General features: G+C 46.9%; 1 protein-coding gene across 1 annotated transcript in view; it reads right to left on the bottom strand.

The window, feature by feature from the left end:
* Positions 1-6,381, bottom strand: part of LOC138283491 (transient receptor potential cation channel subfamily V member 1-like) — a 366,031-nt gene extending 359,650 nt beyond the window's left edge. The window contains exons 1-2 of the mRNA XM_069221435.1: positions 6,062-6,381; positions 108-277 (exon numbers count right to left, since the gene is read on the bottom strand). Of these exons, the coding sequence (XP_069077536.1) occupies positions 108-277; positions 6,062-6,378 (487 nt within the window). The 5' untranslated portion in view covers positions 6,379-6,381. The remainder of the gene's footprint in view (positions 1-107; positions 278-6,061) is intronic.
* Positions 6,382-24,905: the final 18,524 nt, after the last annotated feature.

Genomic DNA, 24,905 nt, shown 5'->3' with positions numbered 1-24,905 from the left:
TAACGTCACGCAGGACAGTGGCTAATTGAAATACCCGTAGTTGTGGTGGTTTTGACAGTACTTTGAACCTAATGACAGACAGTAGATTTTCCAGAAGGATTGGGTACCTTTGAACTCATCATCAGTGAGATGCTTCACAGTCCGGCGAAGGTACACGAGGAGATCATCCAGCTCATTTTTATCACCTTCTGACACAGCCTCAAAGATCTTCCTCTGATCATACACTTTAAGAGCGATTTCTTTACAGCTGGTCGTGGAGTCTACAGAAGTGCTCTTCCTATAAAGCAAATGTTGAAACACCAAATTGTTAAACATTATACAACTGATCACATAAGTTATTGAGCATGAACTAAATCACAGAGGAGCAACTTTCTGTGATATGCCTTTACTTGGTGGATAAAAAAACCCTCTCTCACAATTTGTGGCATGCTTATTCATCTGGTCCTTTCTCATTGCTGACACATTTCTCAACCAACCATGGGAGTTGTTACTGTAATGGTTAGGAATCCATGATACAAATGACAATAAGAAAGTAAAATCATCTTGATGATACACCCCAACCACCATTAAACAGAGTAACCCTAATAAGGTTAAAATGCCAAATCAGATGTTTAAGTAACCTGATTAACCCTATATCCTGTAGTCAACATATTTGGGCCAATCAGTGAAGCCACTTTGGGTCAGTGGCCTTTGTCAGGATTAACAACCCTCGCAATCCTTACCATACCGGGCCCGAAAAAACTATTAACTAAAGGTTGTGGGGATAATTAGGTTCCTTAAACATCCAATTTGCAGTTTATAACCTTTTCAAGGACACCATGAATTGAGAATGGGATTTAAGTCCAAGGTAATTTTACTCTCTTACCCCCATTAATATTGTGGATCCCTAAGTATTATACTAAGAGCTCTCACAGTTGGGTGAGCCCAATCTACCTAGAGAAAAATATCAACGATAAGATAGGACCGGGTGATGAAGCATACCACTTTGTGAGCAGGTCCTGTGCCAGCTCCCCCTGCACTGTCTCAGGCCCAGCCACCAGTGCTCTGCCATATTGCTGACCCACTCACACTGCTCCCACCAACTGTGCACCTCTTTCCTCCTCCTTCTTTGACTGTTCTGTTAATCTTTTCCCCTCACCCAATCAGTGTTTGCTACCCCTCTTTCCTTGACTTTTCTATTTGTTTTCCACTCTGCCATTCACTGTTTGCTTTCCCCTCTTCCTTTGACTGCTCTGTTTCATTTTTCCCCTATGCCAGAGTTGCTCCCATGGTATTATCAGCCTGTTCTCCCTTTCACTCTTCATCTCCTTGTCTGTCATCTTTGTGTTGCCACCCACTGTTTTGTTGCCATCCACTGTTTTGTTCCATTTATGCTCCATTGCCTGTTGCAGCACCTTCGTTCCTGCTTCCTGCCTTTTTTGCCTGCTGCTCCCTTTCTCACCCGCTGGCCCCAACCACTACCATCCGCACTCCGCCCCCCCTTAGGATCTACCTAATGGAGGCCACAGTGTGGCCATGCAGCAGGTGCAAGCAGCAGTTAACTGCTGGCCAGCCCATCTACACCCATTCACACCTGAACCACGCCCATCACCAGGGACACTGGCCCTCCCAGCACCCATTACTACACCGCCGAGGAGCTCAGAGTCCTGGACCTGGGCACCACACCAGCAACTGCTGCAGCTCCTCCCCCAATCAACCAAAGGACCCTACACCTGCCGACACTGCTACTTCTTCTGCAACACGGAACTGCCAGGCCACACAGAACCCCGTGATACACCCACCCGCGGAACCACGAACAATCCAAAACCACTCTACTGCAGCCACGTCTGATCTCTTTGCAAAGACACCACGGAAATCTGGGACACAGTCACTTCCCTCTCCCCCGTTGTAGACTTCATCACCGAAACCTGGCTAAACCCCTCGGTGAACACCGACATCGCCACTGCAACACCTGACAGCTACAAGATAATAGATACACCGAGACCACACCAACACAGCAGGGCATTGCCATCATCTTCAAGAACAGCATCCAATGCATCACCACCATTGACAATCCTACCCCCCTCATGGAACACCTCAATTTCTAGCTACAAACCGACACCAAGACAATGGTAAGAGGCACCCTCATATGCAGGACTGCAACCAGCATTTTGCAACAACATCTCACTGCACAACTACCCATTGACTTCAACCACCACATCCTACTCGGAGGTCTCAACTTCCACATTGACAACCCCAATGACCCCAACTCCTCTATTCTCCTCGAGAGCATTAGCAACACTGGCCTCACCCAACTGGTCACCGCACCCACTCACAAAGCCAGACACACACTTGACCCCATCTTCATCTCCATTGACAGAGTCAGTTTCAGCCACATCACAAAACTCTTCTGGTCTGACCACAGCATTGTCCACTTCACCATCGCTGGCGCTCAACGCAGCACCATCAAGAACTACAGACCCAACTACCGGAGCTGGGGTAAAGTACAGAAACATAGTGGACGCAGGTCCTCAGCTCTTCCCAGCCCAAGGTCACATCCGATCTTGACTATGCTACACTGAATTTCTCCACCTAGATCACTGAACGCGCTGATAGAGTAGCACCACTGAAGCCAGCAAGAACCAACCAATCCCTAAGACAAGCCAGCTGGTGCACCCTGGAGCTCAGAGCAACCAAGCACAGCTGCTAGAGACTGGAGAAACAATGGTGATCCACCAGAAACCCATCCGACAGAGCCGCCCACAAAGCAGCCCTCAGCCACTTCCACGGGTAAATCAAGGAAGCTAAGAGAGCGGCCATCACCTTCCATATTGATTCAGCAGCTAACCACACCAAAGAACTTTTCAAAATAGTGAAAGAATACTCCAACCCGACAACCTTAGAGAATACAATCCACCCTTCTCAAGAACTCTGCAACACTCTCTCAGACTACTTCACAGCACAATCACCACCATCTACAACAACTTTGACCCGCAACCTCCAATCTCCAACCTCAACTCCCTCAATCCACCAGTGCACCCCAACAGAATGATCAACACATGGATGCCGCTCACCACTCAATCAACCTCGGCCATAATGTCATTCATTCACTCCAGGGCACCCATTGACCCATGCCCCCACCACCTGTTTAACCTTGGAACCAACCACATCAGCACCAAACTCACTAGCATCCTCAATTCCTCCATCGCCTCTGCAGTTTTCCCAGACAAATGAAAACATGCAGAAGCCAGACCCACCCTAAAGAAACCCTCTGCCGACCCCAACAAACTAAAAAATTACCGACCCATCTCTCTCCTCCCCTACCCTGACAGAGAACTTGAGAAGGCCATCAATCAACAGCTCACCATCTACCTGGAAGAAAACAACCTAGTGAGCATCTCTGAATCACAATTTTGCACCAATCACAGCACTAAGACAGCATTCATCGCTGCCACAATGACATGAAAGCACTACTCGATCACGGAGAAACCACTGCCCTGATTCTCCTTGACCTATCCATGGCATTCAACACCAGCTCCCACCACACCCTCATCAACACACTCCACAGCATCGACATGCAAGGGAACACCCTCAAATGGATCACCTCTTTCTTGACAGAATGCACTCAGAGCGTCTAGCTGCCTCTCTTCACCCCACACCCAAGAACATCATATACAGTGTATCCCAGGGACCACTCCTCAGCCCCACATTGTTTAACACCTACATGAGCCCCATGGCCGACCTCATCAGGGCCCACATACTCAACATCATCTCCTACACAGACGATACCCGGCTCATCCTCTCAATCACCGAAGACCCCTCCAACACCAGAACAAACTTCTGCAATGCCATGACCAACGTATCCGACAGGATGACAATGACCTGCCTCAAACTCAACTCCAACTAAACGTAAGTGATGTTCTTCAGGAGCAACACATCCATGTGGGACCACAGCTGGTAGCCAGCTGAACTTAGGTCACTGCCACTCCCATAGATCAAGTACGCAACCTTGGCATCACCCTTGATAGCGAACTGACCATAAAGCAGCAAATCAGCGCAGTTATCTCCTCCTGCTTTCTCACCCTCCACATGCTCTGCTGAATCTTCAAATGGGTCCCAATCAACACCAGGAAAACGGCACCCAGGCCCTCATCACCAGCTGCCTCAATTATGGCAATGCACTTTATACCGGCATCTCCACCCAGCTCCTCAAAAGACTACAGACCATACAGAACGCAGCAGCCAGACTCGCCTGGACCACCCTAAACGCACCAGCATCTCCTCCTACCTCAGAGACCTCTAGTGGCTCCCTGTCCAGAAAAGATGCCAGTTCAAGCTCCTCACACATGCCTGTAAAGTCATACAAGACCCAGGACCAGCCTACATCAACCACCCACTAAGCCTCCACCAACCCGCCAGACAGCTGAGCTCCTCCTCGCTGGCCCTTGCACATACTCTTAGAATCCACCATAGCGGTGGCCGATCCTTCTCCTACATCACCCCCAAGACCGGGAACAACTTGCCTCTCCCCCTTCCAATGGCACACTTGCTTGTGGACTTCAGAAACAGAATCAAGACCTGGCTCTTTGACAGAGACACCACACCCCAGCGCCCAGATACCCCCGGAATGACAGCGCTGTGCTATACAAATGACTGATTGATTGATTGCTTGAGGGTTTTCTTCTTTGCCAAGTAAAGGCATATAATCACAGAGAGTTTTTCCTCTGTGATTTGGTTCATGTTCGACAGTGCATGGGTCTGCTAAACTTATGTGATATGTAGCTATACCAGGATGTTCTAGCAAATCTACCTCCTCTCTCCCCCTCTTAGAATGATGATAAACCTTATGTCAATTTAAGGAAAAACCGGATGTCCCACAATGTGATGGCTTGGAGGGCAGAATGGGACATCAGGAAACCAATGTTGATGCTCCAGTTATTGAAAGGGTGGGGTCAGGAGAGATTAAACTCCCTCTCCTTTTCATAACAAGAGAGGATCACTGCGAGGCATGCAGCGTGTCGATGTCAGATAAACCAAACGCTGAAGGAGACGAGGATCAGAGGAACACGGAACGAGGTGGCGTGGTGGCAATCGGAAGTCATGAGGAGGGAGACACCAGGAGACCCATAACAGAAAGGAAGGACAAGACAGTTGGTCCTGAGGAGCGGAGGTGGGAGACAGACAGAAGAACCAGTTCCTGTTGTGACCAGCGACCAAGAGACCCCAGACCTGGTTATCCAGCCAGTGGCCAGCAGGTTGACCAGCACGTCCCGGGTCCCATTGCGGTGGTCCAGGAGACATGTCGTGGCCTAAAGCAAGTGCTGGCAACATTGTGGTTAGTTCAATGGGGGTGGTGGGGCATGCATGACGACATATAAGGCACCAGAGCAGTGAATTTGCACAAAGGGGGAACCAGGCCCTTGGCTGTTTGACTCCCTGTTGGCGGTGGTGGTAGCACCAGCCATTATAGCCAGATTTTATTTTTCAGGGTTTTTCCCCATTTTAGGACATCCAGACACCTGAAGGCCTATTGAGGACTGGGAGGGAGGAATCTCTACAAAAAGAGAGGAAAACAAGAGGGACTAGAGACAGAAGAGACACAGAGCTCCATGATTCATCTTTACACATATTCACCTGAACACATGAGTGAGCCTATAATTTGATTCTATCAATAAAATCCAAACTACTCTCAAAAGGGTCCTCTGCTTTCCTTTTTTACTACCCCAGCCAGCCATTAGAAAAACAGATGCTCAATTAGAGCAAGATTATTATTTTACAGCTGAATGCATCTAGCACTGAAATGTTAAGACAACAGACCCATAGTCTGCCTTGTCTATGAGGAAATCAGTAGAATTCACAACAGGCAGGGAACTCTGAAATGCCATTGGAGGCAGTCACATACCAGGTGGGGTCCTGTTGGTTGATACTAAATTGTGAAGCAGTTAAGTTCTCACTATTGAAGACGTTTCCTGAAGTGCTCTCTTGTCTGAGAGAAAAGCATGGTGCTCGAAAGAGTGACCTGTTGAGCTCAGTCACTTGATGGAAGACATGCAGAACATCACTTGCTACCAAAGACACTTACTTGAAGAGTTGATTGTATCTTCCCTTGTCACAGGTGTTATACTTGATGGTGGGAGACAGCACCTTGCTCTCCATCATGTACATTGAGTCCATAGGGGCCATTTCCTTATCGTAATCCCCTTTTCCAAATCGCAGCCTCTTCTGCTTGGGTGAGGCGATGAAGAGGTTGAACATGCCCGACCGCGGCTTGGAGGATTGGAATTCTTCTGGAAGCTCGAGGTTGAATTCATCACTCTGCTTGTCTGTTTCCTGAGTAAACCCTGATTCATCTGTTATATCTGATTCTTCAAGTTCTGTGGAACTGCCAGTCCTCCTCATGTTTTCAAGACTATGGAAATAGAAGACAAAGGCTAAGAAAAAGATCCCATCAACAGAGCAAGACGCTTTCTGCAATCAAGGTCTGCATAAGTTATTTTGCAATAATATTTCCTGCCCCACAAGCACCATATACAATAAACATATATTTCTAAACAAACGCTACACAAATATTTTTAAAGACATATGTCGAATCATTTTGGTATATAAAATGTTACATTGTTGTTTAAGGACATCTATTTTACCATTAATACTAGGACGATTAATTATCTTGCAAATTCTTAGGATAATCCTTTTCACTTAAATTTCCCTTGCTATAACCTTTTCCTTGGAATGAGAAACTTTCAAACAAAAAACATCTGCCCTAGTGAACCACTCGTGGATCTGCATGCCTGACATGCATTATTCTCTCTCACATCCATTTTATTTAATGTTGACAGCGATTCAAATTTTATGAATAAGACTCTATTGAACTTAATTCATCCCTAATATTAAAGCATCGCTAGTCAAATTCTGTAATTTTCCTATAATTCATCAGCCATGAAATTTACTCAGTAATCTTGCACTCCTTAGGCGTGCAAATAATATATTTCAGTGGTTCCCAACCTATGGTCCGTGGACCCCCAGGGGTCCGTGACACATTCCCAGGGGGTCCGCAGGCCTGAGCTGGCAGGAAGACACCTCTCCAGCTGGGGCCTCTCAGAAACACGAGCGTATTTTTCTATTCATTACTTTATTTATGCAGCATTTTAAAAAGCACTGCAAATTCATCCACCAGCTTTCAGAGCAAAAAATAAAAGCGTCAAGAGAACTCATGTGATTAATGTTCCTGCAGGAGAGAGATGGGAGGTTTGACTAGTGGCAGTTTTGACTCATCTAAGGTAGCACAGAGGGTTAACATGCCTGCTGCAAAGAACGTATATTGTGCAAAGAACAGCATTTTATGTGCATAGCACAGTGGGTTACTGCTTTTGTGACAGATTATTTTGTCACTGCGCATTTCATAAATTACAATCGTAATGTAGCACAGTGAGCTATGAACTGCGGTCAAACAGCTGCATGCAACCTGCATGGCAGAAATGAGAAAGTTGTGTTTTTACCCAGTCTTTCATTATACTAATGCTTGTAAAAAAATCTTTGCTTGCATAGACATACATTCTTATTATTAAAGTCAACGCTAACCACAGTGTTATGTTCTGAATCCCGAGTTTGCACGTCTCCAAACCAAGCATGCTTAGAAAATGCCTACCAGTATAGATGACATGTGAATCCTACACTTTGTAGTCCATTGTAAAGCGCTCCGACACCCTACAGTGGTATGAGAGGTGCTATTAAACAAATGAATTACATGTGACAGAGACTTTATGGAGAGAAGAAGAGGCCCTTATGTTTTTACTTCCTTTCCCCACCACATTTATAGGTGAAAAAGCTTCTCAGATCCTATGTACCTAAAAATAGAAACAAATGACTTGGAAATGTAGAATCTGACCTGAGGATTCTGCTTCCCTAAATAAAACCAAACATTGAAAAGTTAGTCATTGAGATGCAGTGTCGACCTTCCCAATAAAATCTTTCGTTTGTTTTGTGCATATTTTCAAAATAAAATAATTATACCTTTAGTAATTTGAGTATTTGTTTGGTGTATTCTGGTTTGTGTATTTTTTGCGAATTACTATTTTAATTCTTGAAATTTAAATTGTACAAATTGCTGGGGGTCCCCGGCTTTCAACAGTGATTCAGTGGGGATCCTCAGGAGTCAAAAGGTTGGGAACCCCTGCTATATTTTAATAAACGCTGGTTGATGACTCAGATAAACTTAATTGTAAAAGTAGAGCCAGATGCAAAAGAGCGACCGATTGAGAGATGCTACGGAACACAGAATTGCATGTAATATTTGTATGTTTTATTTTAATATTTACTGATCCTGTATTTAAATTTCGGGTGGTCAAAATCTGACATTGCACTATTCTCCAAACTTGACTGAAGCTTTTTAATTGGATCTCCAAAAACGAACACGTCTAATGGTATAGTTCCCCCAACTTGTCGAATTCACATGAAGACCAATTTGTTGCAATTGGTTCAGTGAATTTCTCCAAACTTTTCGTCCTATTAACCTTGGATCCACTCTTGGTTTCGATTGCAAATCTTGAAAAAGACTGTGCCACTTTTTTTTTTTTATCAAAGAACTGTAACCTCAAGACCAATTTCTTTCATAGTTGCTGAGAGCCTTCAGATATTTAAACTTTTTTATGTTTTCTCTGGACATTTTAAGGCAGTAGCTTTATGAGCTCTACCACCCATCTTTAGGGCCATGGACATGCATTTGGTACATTTACTGTTATTTTGGCTAAAAAAAAAAAATGCAAGGGGCGTGCTCTTTGAAAAACAAACACTGTAGTCTCATTTTGAAGTTGTCGCCAAAGCTTGAAAAATATGTGGTAAAAACATAGGTTGAAGCCTGGCCCATGGCATCACCACCTTCCTTTCCCTTTTAAGGTGTGCTGAAAACCCTCCTATATCTGCAGCACCTATAAAAATAAGGATTGGCAAAGCCAATACATCTTGTCTGTAACAAGAAACGCCCTAAACAATGGGACGTTTCCCACACAAGCGGAACAATGCTTGCCTAAACAACAACTGCCTTTTTCTGTGCCTTAACCACGCATGCATAGTTAAGGCAGAGAAGAGGCAGAGAGCGGTCTAGTGTATCGGGAGAGGACACGATGAGGTAAGCGGGGCTGGGGCAGGGTTTAGAGGGCAGTTTTCAGGAGTGGGGTGGATTTAGGACTTAGGATGGGTGTGGGGTAGGAGTAGTTTATTTTTTAGGGGCGGGGTTAGTGGGTTGGAGAATTTTATTTTTTAGGGCTTAGGGTGAGAGGAGGGGTCGGGTAGTTTACTTTTTAGGGGCAGGTGAAGATTTAAGGAAGGGCACGAGGAGGAAGGAGTGGAGGAAGGATCGGGAGAGGACACAGTGAGGTAAGTGGGGCTGGGCCATGGTTTGGGGGGCAGTTGTTAGGGGTGGGGTGAGTCGGGTTGTTTATTTTTTTGGGCGGGGTGGGGGGCAGGTAGTTATTTTTTAAAGGTGGGGAAGTTTTAAGGGAGGGTGGGAGAAGGGCAGAGAGGAGAGGGGGATGGGGAGAGGATGCAGTGAGGTACGCTGGGCTGGGGCATGGGTTGGTATGGTGAAAAACGTTTGACTGGAATGTGGCTCGAGCGGTCACAAGTGGTTGAAATTAATTCAAGCATTCCATCCATCACATTGTTGTTTTTGGTCAATTGCCATCCCAAGTGCAGCAGCCAGATAGGGCTGGTTAGCACACATAAGGGATATTCACTTTGCTGGAGGCCCTGTTTTGTTGTGTTCATATGACCAAAAATTCGCTGTACCTCGAACAGATTTCTCTGGCAAACCTCCTTGCATTTTAAAGCACAATTTCCACAAAAATGTGCTAATATGCTGTAAGCACTGAAAGGTCAATCATTAAATATTCAAATTCATTCATGGTGTGCCAAGCCAACAAAACCTGATGTACCTTAGGAGTTGACGTCACTATGTTTTTTAAATGTGGTATAGGCGGCCCCATGTGTCAAAGGCCCAGCATTTTGTCATAGGTGTCCACATATTGCATGGGTGCCCCTTTATATCAACAAACATTGGCAACGTCAATTGGAGAGCGATTGGCTTTGCCAGTTGAGCAGAGTTACTGGGACATTAAAAATAGCAAAAAACGCTATGAAGTGGCCAGTGCAGAAGCAACATGGGGGTGGAGAGGAAGAATTAAAACAAACAGGCAGGTGGGAGTCGAATAAGCCACATGGAAGGGGATGAGAGGGGAAGAGGCACACGGACAGAGGGGTGGGAGAATGGATAACAAAACAGTGCAGGCTTCAGTCGTCTAACAACATTAGTCACATGCACAAGCAGTACCGGTTCTGTATACTATTTTTTATCCGACTAAAACACGTTATCTATTAGGAATTCGAGGTATTTTGAGGCCTTAAATGCATCAGATCGTTTATAAAACAGCACTGTATATCACAAGGACAGTTGCAGATCCCACCTAAGTCATTAATACTTTGTGGGCTGTTTCTACACTATCGATTCAGATATTTAAATAAGTTGAACAGATAAATTAATAACATCTGGTTCAGAACAGTTTATTAGTTTCTTGTGAAATGCGTAATTTTGTGCAGGGTTCGCTGGTATTCACAGTTTCTTCTATCCTTGTAAGTAATCTTCCTTAGGCGAGGTTTGTACAAATGCCTCTTGATTATATGTAAGCATAGAAGTGGGGCACATGTTGGTGCATCACTAGTAGCATTGTAATTAAGATCTCAGGCCCTTTCTCTGATAGTTAAGGGTTCATGTTCCATTGTCACACTGGTCCCATGTTCATTTGACTGTCCACTTTATCACAAGGTCTTTCAATTACCCCTCAAACCAGTGAAAATATTCTATTTACCAGATTAGCACGCTGGCGAGTGCTAGGAGTAACAAGGTTTGCCACTATACGTATCACTTAAAGAGGTGATTGATGATGAAGGAGAATGTGCTTTTGCATGACCCATTGTTACTTCTGTAGGCTATTTACAATGCACATCTGCTGAACTTCCCCAACAACCCAACAAATGCCTCTCAAGCTTTGCATCTTTATTTAAGCAGCTATTAAGCAAGTCGGTAATCACGAGGTACCACATACGCAGCGGAAATCTGATTTTGTACTGCTAAGTGATTGCTATGAGTGATCAGGAAGCCATATTTATGGTGGGGGGTGTTCTACAGAGGATTCGGGGCGCGGCCCTCCCAGCGCCCTCCCAACTATGGGGTACCACATAATGCTGTGAGCCTTTGCCCGCACTGCTGATTTAACTTAGCAGTGTTCATTAAAACATGACTTTCACTAACACTGCCAATGCGTAATTCAGCACCCTCGACCTCTGTGCCAAGCTTCTGATGACAAGACGAGGGAGATAAGGAGAACTGAACAATTATCCATCTAAAGAGTGTTGTTTAAAAATACAGCCCTTTGTAGATAAAATATCTGGATTGTGCATGTAAAGGGTGTAGTTCAGCTGTGATCCCCTCACATTGACATCATCCATTTTACTTGGCATACTGTGCATGCCTCAGGGAGTATGCTAAAATGGGTCTGTCAGGACGCACATCAGTGCATCCATGAGGCCAATGAAAAGCCACACAGAGCAGCAGGGTCTCCAGCACTGTCCCATCTTCAGAGAGGGCTTTGTTTCCAATTCTACCAAAAAGCTGGGAAAGGGCTTGAGCTGGGTTGTCTTCTTAATCCTGGCTCTGCTGCCCTATCTGACTCCTCTGTTGGACTCATGGCTTGCTGGTTCCAAAGTCTAGTGCCAGATTCTTGATCAGTTGCTGCCACGGAGCCTTGGCTTTGCCAGCAAAGGAAAAATGAAGAATGGTAAGTACTAGAAAATACAGTGTAGTTTCTCTGTGCATGTGTGAGTGAAAGTATGTTTGTGAGTGACTGAGAGAGAATGAGATTCAGTGCGTGTGTGTGTTGATTTAGTGTGCTTGAGAGTGTTGATGAAAGTGAAAGAGTGTATGAATGAACGAGTAAGTGTAAAAGTGAGTATGAATAAGTGAAAGTGAGGGAGTGAGTAATGCAATGTGAGTGAGTTAGAATGAGCGGATAAGGGGAAGGTTGTGACAGGGAGTGGGGTGAGTCAGGGTGTTGCTATTAATGATGCACTACATGAATTTGCACCAGGACCCAGAGACTTACGGAGTCTACTGATACCTGTTTATTGAAGCAAAGCACCTATACCCTGGGAGTTCAAATCAGAGATCCTGTACACCAGTAGTTGTGAGAAAAGGTCAATGATTGTGAAAGGGTGAGTATGTGTGTTTATTAGTGAAAGTAATAGTAAGTATAGGTACATGTGTATAGGTACATTTGTGTGTGAGTGGGAGTGAGCAGGAGTAAGATGTTTGTATTTTAGCATATTTAATTTTGGAAAGTAACTTTGTCTGTGTTTTCTACATAAACAGGGTACCAATTCATCATACAAAAGCACAGGTTGAGGACTCTTCCTTTTCATTGCAGAAGTGCTTCAGGTTTCCTTTGTAACTCGCCCAAATACTTTATACATTGCTTCTGGGTTAAACCTTCCTGCTCATGCCAAGCTATCAAAGGGGTGAGTGGGGATTAACCAGGTGTGTTTCTCCTTTGCCCTGACGAGTGAGGGTCCTTGCTTGGACAGGAGGTAACCTGACTGCCAACCAAAGACCCCATTTCTAACATTGGTGATCAGCGGTGAGGATTGGGCTTGTATTTGTACTTGACATACAGTGATTAAGTGTACACTAGTGTCTTCAGTGCAGACCATTACATGACCACATACTACTTGTTTTTGCTTTTTCTCTTTTTGGACTTTTAATTTCTGCTTCCATATTTTTGGTGATCTTTTTGTTGATTCTTGAACTTCTCATTGGGAACTCTTTTTCCTGCCTTGGTACTTTGCACTTTTGACTTGCCATCATGTCTCAATTTGGAGATGCACCAGCTTGAGTAGTTTTTGAGTTAGGGAAACTAGAAAGTTACATAGTTGCTCAACTGAAACAGTTGTGTAAGGATCTTGTCTGTCCCATTAAGAGTTCCACCAGGAAGGAGGAGCTGCAAAAGGCACTGAGGGCCTGGGTGACAGTCAAGGAGGCTGGGGGCACACAGAGGGGGAGAATGAGGATGAGGAGGTGCAGAGTGTTCACAATGGTGTAGTGGATGTACCTGTTATGCCTGGGGGAGGATCTCCAGGGCAGGTAGCAATGTGTCATCCAAGGGTCTGATTCCTGAAGAGTTGCAGGACAGACAGGCAGAGAGGGCTCACCGGTTGGAGTTGGAGAAGCGTAGGAAGGTCATAAATGAGAAGATGCTCCTGGCTTAGTTTGAGGGAACTAGAACAGAGGAGCCAGTCTAGTAGAGATGATGGCAGCAATACCACAGTGCAGCCTGAGAGGAGGGTACACATCTCAGAGGACTTAGTGAAGGATTACAAGAGGAAGGGTGACATATTTCTGTGGTTTAAGGGGTATGAGTCTGCTCTCCACATGATCATAGTCCATGAAGCACATTGGGGGGCGGGTCTGTGGAAGCAGTTTGGCGTAGAGGGGAGGGATACTCTAACATCCTTACGGGATCCTCAGGGGCTCACTTACTCTATCATGAAGGGTGCCCTACTCACAAGGTATGGTCTCACCCCTGAGCAGTATGAGGACAAGTTTATTTCCTACAAAAAGAAGGAATCCCAAACATGGTTGGAGTGTGTTGACTCTTTTTGCAGGTCACTGGGGGTTGGGTGAAGGGCAGTAAGGTAACAATCTTTGAGGGGCTGTACTATTTGATTGGTTGGGAGCCTTTGTATAGTCTTTGGGGCAGAGTTATGGAAAGTGGCGTCACATTCCCTGCACCCCTCAGTGCCCCCCTACCTCCACCATGTGCATGCCATATTTAAAATACAGCACATTATGGCACAGAATTGTGACACGATTGATATACTCTGCAGGAGTAGCGCCAAACTGTTGGTGCTAATCCTGCAGACTACATAGGAGTTCATTCTAAAGAATGGAAGCCCCCCCTTAAACCCCAGTTCTGAGCAGGCGTTGAAAGTGCCATAAAAAATGGCGCAAGGAAATCTGACAGATTTCTTTGCGCCATTTTTTCGGCCCCCCTAACGGGGGAATGCCGCCTTTGCATACATTATGCCTGGTGCAGGCATAATGTAGCGCAAAGGGTAACAGAGTGGCACAATGCATACATTGCGCCACTCTGTAAATACGGTGCAGGGTTTCAGCCTCTTTGGGCCACATTAACGTAAAAAATAATTACATTAATTTTGCGCAAGGTGGTGCTAGGGGACTATAAATATGCCCCTCTGTTTTCCAGAGCTGCACAAGCACCTGATTGACAGCAAGCTGACTGACCCCAGGAAGCTTGCACAGTAAGCGAACCCTTAGGAGAGCACCAGTGTCCAGAGGAGGTCTAAGGGAGACTGCACCAGGGGTGGGCAGCGTTCCACTCAGAAGAATAATGGGGATAAGGGTAAACAGGGGGAGTTCTCTAAAGGGCACCAACCTATATCCAAGGGGAAGGATTCCCAGCCTCCAGTTGAAAAGAAGCCTTGGTTTTCTAAAGGGAGACCTGCAGAGGGGGGGGTTCCCGCAAATGTTATTCATGTGACCAGGTGGGTCAGGTGAGGGGGCCCCAAATGTCCCAAGTGGACAGAGGCACCCACTAGTGCTCAGTCACAGGGGTTGGTCAGTGTAACGTTTGGGAAGGAGTTGGCTCCAGGTGGGTGGGAGCCAGCTGAGATGACCCTTGTCTCATTAGGGGACAGTGAGATGGTCCAGACAAACCCTTGTGCCTGATAACACTAAGAAGTACAGGCGGTGGGTGACCATCAGTGGACAGAGAGTGGAGGCTCTGAGAGACACAGGAGCAATTGTGACTACTGTGAGAAGTCACCTGATGTTTGAAGAGCAGATAGATCCCCATGTACTTTACCAAGTATTTGCAGAAAGACAACTCAGAGCGCCTGTGCAGAGTGGTGCAGTTTCCCTTTTAATGGGTGGAGGGGTCTCACGTGCCTTCGGAGTAGCTGTGAGTCCAACCATGCCTGTAGACTGTCTGCTTGGCGATGACCTGGAGGATTCCCCTTGGAAGGAGGTGGAACACAGGTCTCACTTGGAGATGTTGGGTTTGCCTGGGTGGGTGTGTGTGTATCCACCCGGTCGATGGCAGCCCATCAGGGTGATCAGGAGACCCTGAAGCCTGAAAGAGTGGTCCAGGTATCTGCCGGAAGGAGGAAGGGTAAAGGGTGTATGAAACCCGCTCCAGAAGTTCCCACAGTCCAAGAAGAGACTGAACCTGAGGAGGATACCTTGGAGACTAGAGTGGAACAAGTGGCTGAACTGGGGGAGGTCACTGAGCTGACTCAGTGGCAGCAGGAAGGGGGACCCACCAGAGAGGCATTCTGCGAGGCACAAAAGACATACCCTACTCTGGAGGGTTTGCGGCAGCAGGCTGCAGACCAGGCATCTGGCAAAGAGTCTGGATCTCACTTGATCTACTGGGAGGATGCCCTCCTATATAGTGAGCCTAAGGTTGCTGAGCATGGGTCAGCCCGTGTGCTAGTGGTACCCCAGTGCTTCAGAGCCTTCCTACTGGGTCTGGCTCATGATGTGCCTTTAGCTGGACATTTAGAGCAGGACAAGAACTTTCAGATGCTTGTCACCCACTTGTTCTGGCCTAAAATGCGCAGGCACTCAAATGCATATTTAGATCTTGCCAAACTTGTCAGGCAAGTGGCAAGAGTGGGGGTAAATGTAAGGCTCCCCTCCAACCTTTTCCTGTGGTCAGCACCCCCTTTGAGAGGGTTGGTATTGACATTGTGGGGCCTCTGGATCCCAAGACAGCCATGGGCAACAGGGTTTTCCTGGTCTTGGTGGACCATGCCACCCAGTACCCAGCATCCATTCCTTTAAGGTCAATCACTGCCCCTGTGGTGGGACGTGCGCTGATTGGTGTTTTTACCCATATGGGGTTCCCCAAGGAAGTGGTATCTGACAGGGGTACCAACTTCATATCTACTTCTTTGTGGAAGGAGTGTGGGTGACAAATAAGTTCACCACTCCTTACCACCCCCAAAGTAATGGTCTGGTTGAGAGATTCAACTGCACCTTGAAAGGCATGATCACAGGCCTGCCAGAGCCCTTGAGGCATAAGTGGGACGTCCTCTTGTCGTGCCTTCTGTTCGCCTATAGGGAGGCGCCTCAAAACGGTCTTGGATTTAGCGCTTTTGAGTTATTGTATGGCCACCCTGTCAGGGGACCTTTGAGTCTGGTTAGGGAATGCTTGGAGAAGACACCCAGTAAGCCCCCCAGGATGTATTCAGTTACATGCTGGCTTTTAGGAACCAGACAGCCCGTATCAGCGACTCGCCCAAGAGAACCTGTAAGCAAGCCAGGAAGACATGAAGCAATGGTACGAGCAGAATGCCACTCTGGTTGAGTTCCACCCTGGCCAAAAGGTTTGGATGATTGCCCCAGTGGAGCCTAGGGCTCTCCAAGAAAAGTGGACTTGGCCACTTGAGATAGTGAAGCGCAAGAGTGATGCCACCTATATGGTGAACTTGCGGACTCCCAGGAATCCTTTGAGGGTCCTACATGTCAATCACCTCAAGCCTCATTTTGAGAGGACAGAGGTAACAATGCTCTTGGCAACAGATGATGGGGCGGAGGAAGAGAGTGAGCCTCTTGCTGATTGCCTGTCTGCCAAAGAGAAGGATGGTCCAGTGGAGGGTGTGAACCTCTACCCCTCCCTGACCCCACAGCAACAGAGGGACTGTCGCCAAGTGTTGGGACAGTTTGCCCCTCTATTTTCCTTGATCCCAGGGGTCACTCATCCATGTACATATGATGTGGACACCGGGGACAGTCCTCCTGTTAAACATAAGGTTTACATACTGACTGACAAGGTTAGGGCCAACATAAAGGATGAGGTCTCTCTTGGGCCAGTCTGGTGGTCTTGGTCCCAAAAGCTGATGCTCCTGGTGCCACCCCAGAACTTAGGTTTGCTGTGGATTAGCGGGGACTCAATGCGGTCACTAACACTGATGTGCATCCTATCCCCGAACCTGACGAGTTCATTGAACAGGTAGGGGCGGCCAAATATCTCAGCACGTTTGACTTAACGTCTGGATATTGACAGTTTGCCCTGACTGAGGGGGCCAAGGAGAGGTCTGTATTCTCCTCCCCAGATGGGCCCTACCAATTTAGGGTGATGCCCTTTGGGATGAAGAATGCCCCTGATACCTTTCAGAGGTTGGTCAACCAGGTGTTGACTGGACTGGATGTTTTCAGTGCAGCCTACCCGGATGACATTGCTGTGTTCAGCTCCACTTGGAAGAAACACTTGCAGCACCTCGACAAAGTGTTAGAGACACTGCAGAAGGCTGGCCTCACTATTAAGGCTAGCAAGTGCCAAAAAGGGCAGAGTTCTGTGGTGTACTTGGGAAACCAGGTGGGCATTGGCCAGGTGGCATCTCTACAGCCGACGATTGACACCATTCTGGCTTGGGAGCCTCGCAAGTTCCAGACTGAGGTGAGAGCCTTTTTAGGTCTCACAGGTTACTATAGGAGGTTTGTCTAGGGGTACAGCACTATTGTTGCTCTCCTGACTGAGTTGACCTCCAAGAAGCAGCCCAGAAAGGTGATCTGGACTGAGGTTGGGTAGTTCTCCCCACTTTCAGCTGAGGGGGACATGTGTTCGTTAGTCCTGGCATTCTTGGCGTGGATTCCCCTGTCTTTTTTGCCTCAGCTTCCAATGTTTTGACTGTGTGTTGGACTCTGTTTTTGCTGTTTTTGGTACACTAGGCGCTTTACCACTGTTGACCAGTGCTAACGTGCAAGTGCTCCTGTGTAAAATGTATGTGTCATTGGCTTTTCCATGATTGGCATATTTGATTTACAAGTAAGTCCCTGGTAAACTGCCCTAGAGGTGCCCAGAGCCTGTAAATAAAATGCTACTTGTGGGCCTACAGCACTAGTTGTGCCACCCACATGAGTAGCCCTGTATACATGTTTCAGACCTGCCTCTGCAGTGTCTGTGTGTGCAGTCTTGCACTGCCATTTTGACCTGACAAGTGTACCCACTTGCCAGACCCAAATATTCCCTTTTTGTACAAGTAAGACACTGTGGGAAAGTCCCATCTTTCTTGGCATATTACCCCCATTTTTACCTATATGTCAGTATGTTTTTGCCTGTCTCACTGGGATCCTGCTGGTCAGGACCCCAGTGCTCATAGTTTATGGCCTAATGTGTGTGTCTGTATAGTGCGTGACTGTGTCACTGAGGCTGTGCTAATCACAACCTCAGTGCTTATGCTCTCTCTGCTTTTAAATTTGTCACTGTAGGCTAGTGACTTCATTTACCAATTTCACTTGGTACACTAGACCCCCCTTATAAGTCCCTAGTATATGGTATCTAGGTACCCAGGGTGTTGGGGTTCCAGGAGATCCTTATGGGCTGCAGCATTTCTTTTGCCACCCATAAGGAGCTCAGACAAACCCTTTCACAGGACTGTCACTGCAGCCTGCGTGAAATAACGCACACGTTATTTTATAGCCATTTATAGCCATTTAAACTGCACTTAAGTAACTTATAAGTCACCTATATGTCTAACCTTCACTTGCTGAAGGTTAGGTGCAAAGTTAATAAGTGTGAGGGTGCCCCCACATAGTTCAGGGCGATTTCCTGGGACTTTGTGAGTGTGGGGACGCCATTACACGCGTGCACTACATATAGGTCAATACCAATATGTAGCTTCACAGTGGTAACCCCTGAATATGGCCATGTAAGGTGTCTAAAATCATGGAATTGTCCCCCCATTACAAATCTGGTATTGGAGAGCCAATTCCATGCATCCTGGGGGTTCCACTATGAACCCCCAGTACTGCCAAACCAGCCCTCTGAGGCTTGCACTGCAGCTACAGCTGCTGCCACCTCACAGACAGGGTGCCTCCCACCTGGGGTCTGAGCAGCTCACTCCCAGGAAGGCAGAACAAAGCATTTCCCCAGAGAGAAGGGTGTTACACCCACTCCCTTTGGAAATAGGTGTTACAGGCTGGGGAGGGGTAGCCTCCCCAGCCTCTGGAAATGCTTTGAAGGGCACAGATGGTGCCCTCTTTGCATAAGCCAGTCTACACCGGTTCAGGGACCTCTTTTCCTCTGCTGTGGCGTGAAACTGGACAAAGGAAAGGGGAGTGACCACTCCACTGTCCATCACCATACTAGGGGTGGTGCCCAGAGCTCCTCCAGTGTGTCCCAGACTTCAGCCATCTTGCTTTGCAAGGTGTGGGGGCACTCTGGAGGGCTCTGAGTGGCCAGTGCCAGCAGGTGACGTCAGAGACACCTCCTGATAGGTCCAAACCTGATAAGGTAGCCAATCCCGCTCTCAGGGCTATTTAGGGTCTCTCCTGTGGGTTCTCTTCAGATTCTACTTGCAAGTTTCCAGCAGGAATCCTCTGCAACTACTACTTCATCCTCTGACCTCGGATAAACAGCAGCCTGCTCCAGGAACCGCTGTAACAGCAACAAAGTATCCACAAGGGATACTTTTCTTCTGCAACTTCAGCTCCAGTCAGCAACTGCAACAATTTCCATGGTGTGCACGCTCTGGGGACTCCCTGTCTTCACCCTGCACCAGAAGGACCGAAGAATTCTCCCGTGGGGTGACGGAGTCACTCCCCTGCTCATGCAGGCACCTTCCAAGTCGATGACCGGTACTCCTGGACTCCTCTCACAGTGACATGCCTGCTCCTAGAAATACAGAGGGTGGACCCCATCGACACAGACTGTCCTGGGGTCCTGCTGATGCAATTCCCTGAGAGCGACAGTACCAATATGCACCGCATCTTTTTCACCTCCTGAGGCCTCTGTGCACTATTTACAAAACTCCTTCTTGCACAGCCTGGCCCAGGTCCCCAGCAATCTATCCTGCAATGCTCAACTCGCTGAGTTGACCTCTGGTGGTGTGGGATCCTTCTTTGTAGTGCTGCACCAACTGCGTTTTGCACCTCCTTTGTCCCCATGTCCTGGGACTCCCGTGGGTGCTGTCGGGCATCCTGAGGGCTCTCTAAAGTGCTGAGAGCCCCCTCTTCCTCCTCACACAGAGTTGAGGCCCCCAGGTCCCTCCTGTCCAGCCAGCGCCATTTTGATGCAAAACACACATTTGTCGTAACCAAGGGTTATTGGCGACTTCCAACACGAAATCACATCCGCATCCATCATAACGTTGTGAGACATCTTTTGCATCATGCAGGAACCCGCTTGCATCTTCCTAGGGTGCATTCCATAAGTCTTCATCCAACCGGGGGCCCTTCTTTTGCACCCTCTTCTGGGTTGGCAGGGGCTCCTGTCCTTCCTGGAACTTCTTTCGACTTCTGGACGTGGTCCCCTTCTTTTCCAGGTCTTCAGGTCCAGGAATCCAGCAGTTGTTGTTTGCAGACTTGGTTGGTTAAGGCAATAATCCATATCACGAGGTGGGCTCTGGGGTCTCTGGGGTGAGGTAATTTACTTACCTTTACTGTATTCTTACTCTCCCAGCGATTCTGCACACACTACACTTGTCTAGGGGGGAATTTGTGATTCGCATTCCACTTTCTTAGTATATGGTTTGTGTTGCCCCTAGACATATTTTCTCCCATTGCATTCTATAGCATTTCCTATTGTTTGCACTATCCTATGTCTAATTACTTGCCTTATTTTGGTGCCTAGTGTATATTGTGTACAATACTTACCTCCAGAAGGAGTATTGTCTCTAAGATATTTTTGGTACTGTGTCATCCAAATAAACAACCTTTATTTTTGGTAACACTGAGTATTGTCTTTACTTGTGTATAAGTACTGTGTAACTATAAGTGGTATTGCATGAGCTTTTCATGTCTCCTAGTTCAGCCTCAGCTGCTCTGCTATAGCTACCTCTATTAGCCTAAGCTGCTAGAACACTACTACATCTCACTAATAATGGATAGCTGGACCTGGTATAAGGTGTAAGTACCCAAGGTACCCACTACAAACCAGGCCAGCCTCCTCGATTGGTGGTGCAGCGGTGGGATAAGTACTTGCAATTGCTTTACCACTTTGTTACTGGTGCTTTTCACAAGAAAAGCTTGCTCCAATACTTAGAGCATATATAATATATACCTAGAAGTAATTTTCTAACTTTCTAAAAGTTCTTTCAACTTTGCAAAAGTTTTTACAAAGTCTTGAAAAGTTTTCTTCTTTTCTCTAAAAAGTTAGCTCTGTTATTCCGCTAACTTTTTACTCACTTTCTCAAACTTTTTCCCTTTCAATATGTCTTCTGTAGAAGCTACCCCTAGAGTTGTGAAAACAACATATGAAAATCTTAACTTTAAATATTTGAGGGGTCTCTGTTCTGAAAGAAGTTTGGGGATTGGGACGAACCCCAATAAGGGGTTCCTCTTAATTCTTCTCCTCCAGGATGACCAAGGACTCAGCACTGGTCCACATCAGACAGGGGAAGAGGTAGAGGATGATTCCGGCCAGGAAGGCTCAGAGGAGCAAACTGACAATCCTGGGGAGGGTACTTCCACAGATGTATCTGTTAACAAGCCACTTAATACAACTGGTAGTGGGAAGGGTTCACACACAAGTAGGGCTCCCTTCACCCCTAAAGGCCAGGTCACTAGAGTGGCCCCTGTTAGAGATAGATCTAACTCTGCACATTCCCATGTTACCTCTGTTTCAGAAGAAGCCTACAATTCTAACCCTGAGGACCATTCCCTAGATTGGGAACTCAGAAAGCTGAGGTTAGAGGAGGCCAGACTGAGGCTAAAGCAGCAACAGTTGGCCTTAGACAGGGAATCCCTGGCTGCAGGAAAGAAAGGCAGGGTTTAGAGTTAGTTCCCCATGGTGGCAGCAGCAGTTTTAGAAATACAAATGTTAGGGAACCTTCATTTGATTCTAGGAATATTCACAAAGTTGTCCCTCCTTACAAGGACGGTGACGACATCTACAAGTGGTTTGCTGCACTTGAGAGGGCCTGTAAAGTTCAGAGGGTCCCTCATGTACAGTGGGCTGCTATCCTTTGGTTATCCTTCTCTGGTAAGGGGAGAGACAGACTCCTTATTGTCAGAGAGGATGATGCAGATAATTACCAAATTCTGAAAAATGCACTCTTAGGTGGTCTGGGCTTAACCACTGAACAGTACAGACTTTAGTTCAGGGAGACCAGAAAGGAGTCATCACAGGACTGGACAGACTCTGTAAACTGTTCTGTGAAGGCCCTAGAGGGTTGGTTAAATAGCAGTAAGGTGACTGACTATGAAAGCCTGTATAACATGATTCTGAGAGAGCATATTTTGAATAACTGTGTGTCTGACTAGTTGCATCAGTTTCTTGTGGACTCAGATCTGACCTCTCCCCAAGAATTGGGAAAGAAGGCAGACAAATGGGTCAGAACAAGGGTGAACAGAAAAGTTCATACAGGGGGTGACAAGGACAGCAAGAAGAAGGATAGTAATTCACATGACAAGGGTGGGGACAAAGATAAAAAGTCATCAGGCCCACAGAAATCCTCTGGGAGTGGTGGGTCCAAATCCTCTTCTCACAAAGATAAGAAACCTTGGTGTTATTTGTGTAGAGCCAAAGGCCATTGGGCAACTGATAGTTATTGTCGAAAACGAAACACCAAATCTCCCACCACCAGAACCCTAACTGCAACCACTAGTGCCCCTACTAATAGCAGTGGTGGTGGGAAGAGCGCTACCAATAGCCAATCAAAGGGTGTAGCTGGGCTCACCATTGGTAATGTAGTTGGGGTTGGTCTAGTTAGGGAGATCACTGAGGCTGTTTTAGTGTCTGATGGTGGCATTGACTTAGCTACATTAGTTGTTTGTCCTCTTAATATGGATAAGTACAAGCAGCTACCCCTGATTAATGGTGTTCAGGTTGAGGCCTACAGGGACACAGGTGTCAGTGTCACAATGGTGAGAGACAAACTGGTTGCCCCTGAGCAACACCTACTTGGTCACCAGTACCAAGTGACAGGCGCCCATAGCAACACTATAAGCCACCCCATGGTTGTTGTGAATCTCAGCTGGGGGGTGGGGTTACTGGTCCAAAGAAAGTTGTGGTAGCCACTGACTTACCTGTAGAATGTCTGCTAGGCAATGATTTGGAGACTTCAGTTTGGGCAGAAGTGGAGTTGGCGGGCCATGCAGCAATGCCGGGCATTCCTGGGCATATCTTTGCTCTTACCAGGGCTCAGGCCAAGAAGCAAAGAGGACAGGGAAACTAAACTTGGATCCTGAAATAATGGACCAAGTGCTCCCAAAAACTAGGGGTAAGAAGGGCAAACCCTTGTCCACTATCCCTCCCTCCACAGATGATTCCCCTTTTGAGGAAGAGGAATTCTCTCCCTGTGCAGAACCTACACCAGAGGAGCTGGAAGCTGATACAGCTGAGCTTTGGGGTGCAGGGGGGCCTGCCAGGGAAGAGCTGAGTGTCGTACAGCAAACCTGTCCCACATTGGAGGGTCTCAGACAGCAAGCTGTCAAGCAGTAAAATGGTGATGTCACTGACACCCACAGAGTTTATTGGGAGAATAATCTCATTTATACTGAAGCAAGGGACCCTAAACCTGATGCCACCAGAAGATTGGTCACCCCCCTTCAGTACAGGGAATTCCTCCTAACCCTGGATCATGACATCCCTTTAGCTGGGCATTTAGGCCAGAGTAAAACATGGGACAGACTTGTTCCACATTTTCAGTGGCCCCATATGTCAGAAGACACAAAGGAGTTTTGTCACTCCTGTATCACCTGCCAAGCCAGTGGCAAGACTGGTGGCACCCCAAAGGCCCCCTTGATCCCACTGCCAGTGGTGGGGGTGCCCTTTGAAAGGGTAGGGGTTGATATTGTTGGCCCCCTTGACCATCCAACAGCTTCTGGCAATAGATTCATCCTTGTGGTGGTAGACCATGCCACATGGTATCCAGAAGCTATCCCCTTAAGGACCACTACAGCACCTGTAGTGGCAAAAGCCCTCCTGGAATCTTTTCCAGGGTGGGTTTCCCTAGGGAAGTGGTGTCAGACAGAGGTAGTAACTTCATGTCTGCATACCTAAAAGCAATGTGGAAGGATTGTGGTGTTACCTACAAGTTCACCACACCTTATCAGCCACAAACTAATGGATTGGTTGAGAGGTTTAATAAAACTCTCAAAGGCATGATTATGGGACTCTCTAAAAAACTCAGAAGGAGATGGGATGTCCTATTGCCATGCCTCCTTTTCGCCTACAGGGAGTTACCCCAAAAAGGAGTGGGCTACAGCCCCTTTGAACTTTTTTAAATTTGGTCACCCTGTTAGGGGTCCCCTTGCTCTTGTTAAGGAGGGTTGGGAACAACCTTTAAAAGCTCCAAAACAAGACATTGTGGACTATGTGCTTGGGCTAAGATCCAGAATGACTGAGTACATGAAAAAGGCCACTAAAAACCTTCAGCCCAACCAAGAGCTCCAAAAGCAATGGTTTGACCAGAAGGCTGTCCTGACAGAGTACCACCCAGGACAGAAGGTGTGGGCATTGGAGCCTTTGGCCTCAAGAGCACTCCAGGACAAATGGAGTGGACCCCATTTAATTGTAGAAAAGAAAGCAGAGGTCACCTACCTGGTGGACCTAGACACTGCCAGAAGCCCCCTTAGGGTGCTTCATGTCAATCGCCTAAAGCCTTACTATGACAGGGCTGACTTAACCCTGCTCATGGCTATAGATGAGGGACAGGAAGAAGAGAGTGACCCTCTCCCTGATCTCTTCTCCAACACTGAAGTTGATGGCTTAGTGGAAGGAGTGGTTCTGGCAGACTGCCTTACTGCTCAGCAGAAGGAAAAAATCTCCTTGATCAGTTTTCTGAACTCTTCTCCCTCACACCTGGTACAACTACTTGGTGTAAACATGCAATTGACACTGGAGACAGTTTACACG

The sequence above is a fragment of the Pleurodeles waltl genome, chromosome 3_1 (assembly GCF_031143425.1).
Source record: "Pleurodeles waltl isolate 20211129_DDA chromosome 3_1, aPleWal1.hap1.20221129, whole genome shotgun sequence".
Lineage (NCBI taxonomy): Eukaryota > Metazoa > Chordata > Amphibia > Caudata > Salamandridae > Pleurodeles > Pleurodeles waltl.
The sequence above is the reverse complement of the archived record's forward strand: the minus strand, read 5'-3'. Positions and strand labels throughout refer to the sequence as shown.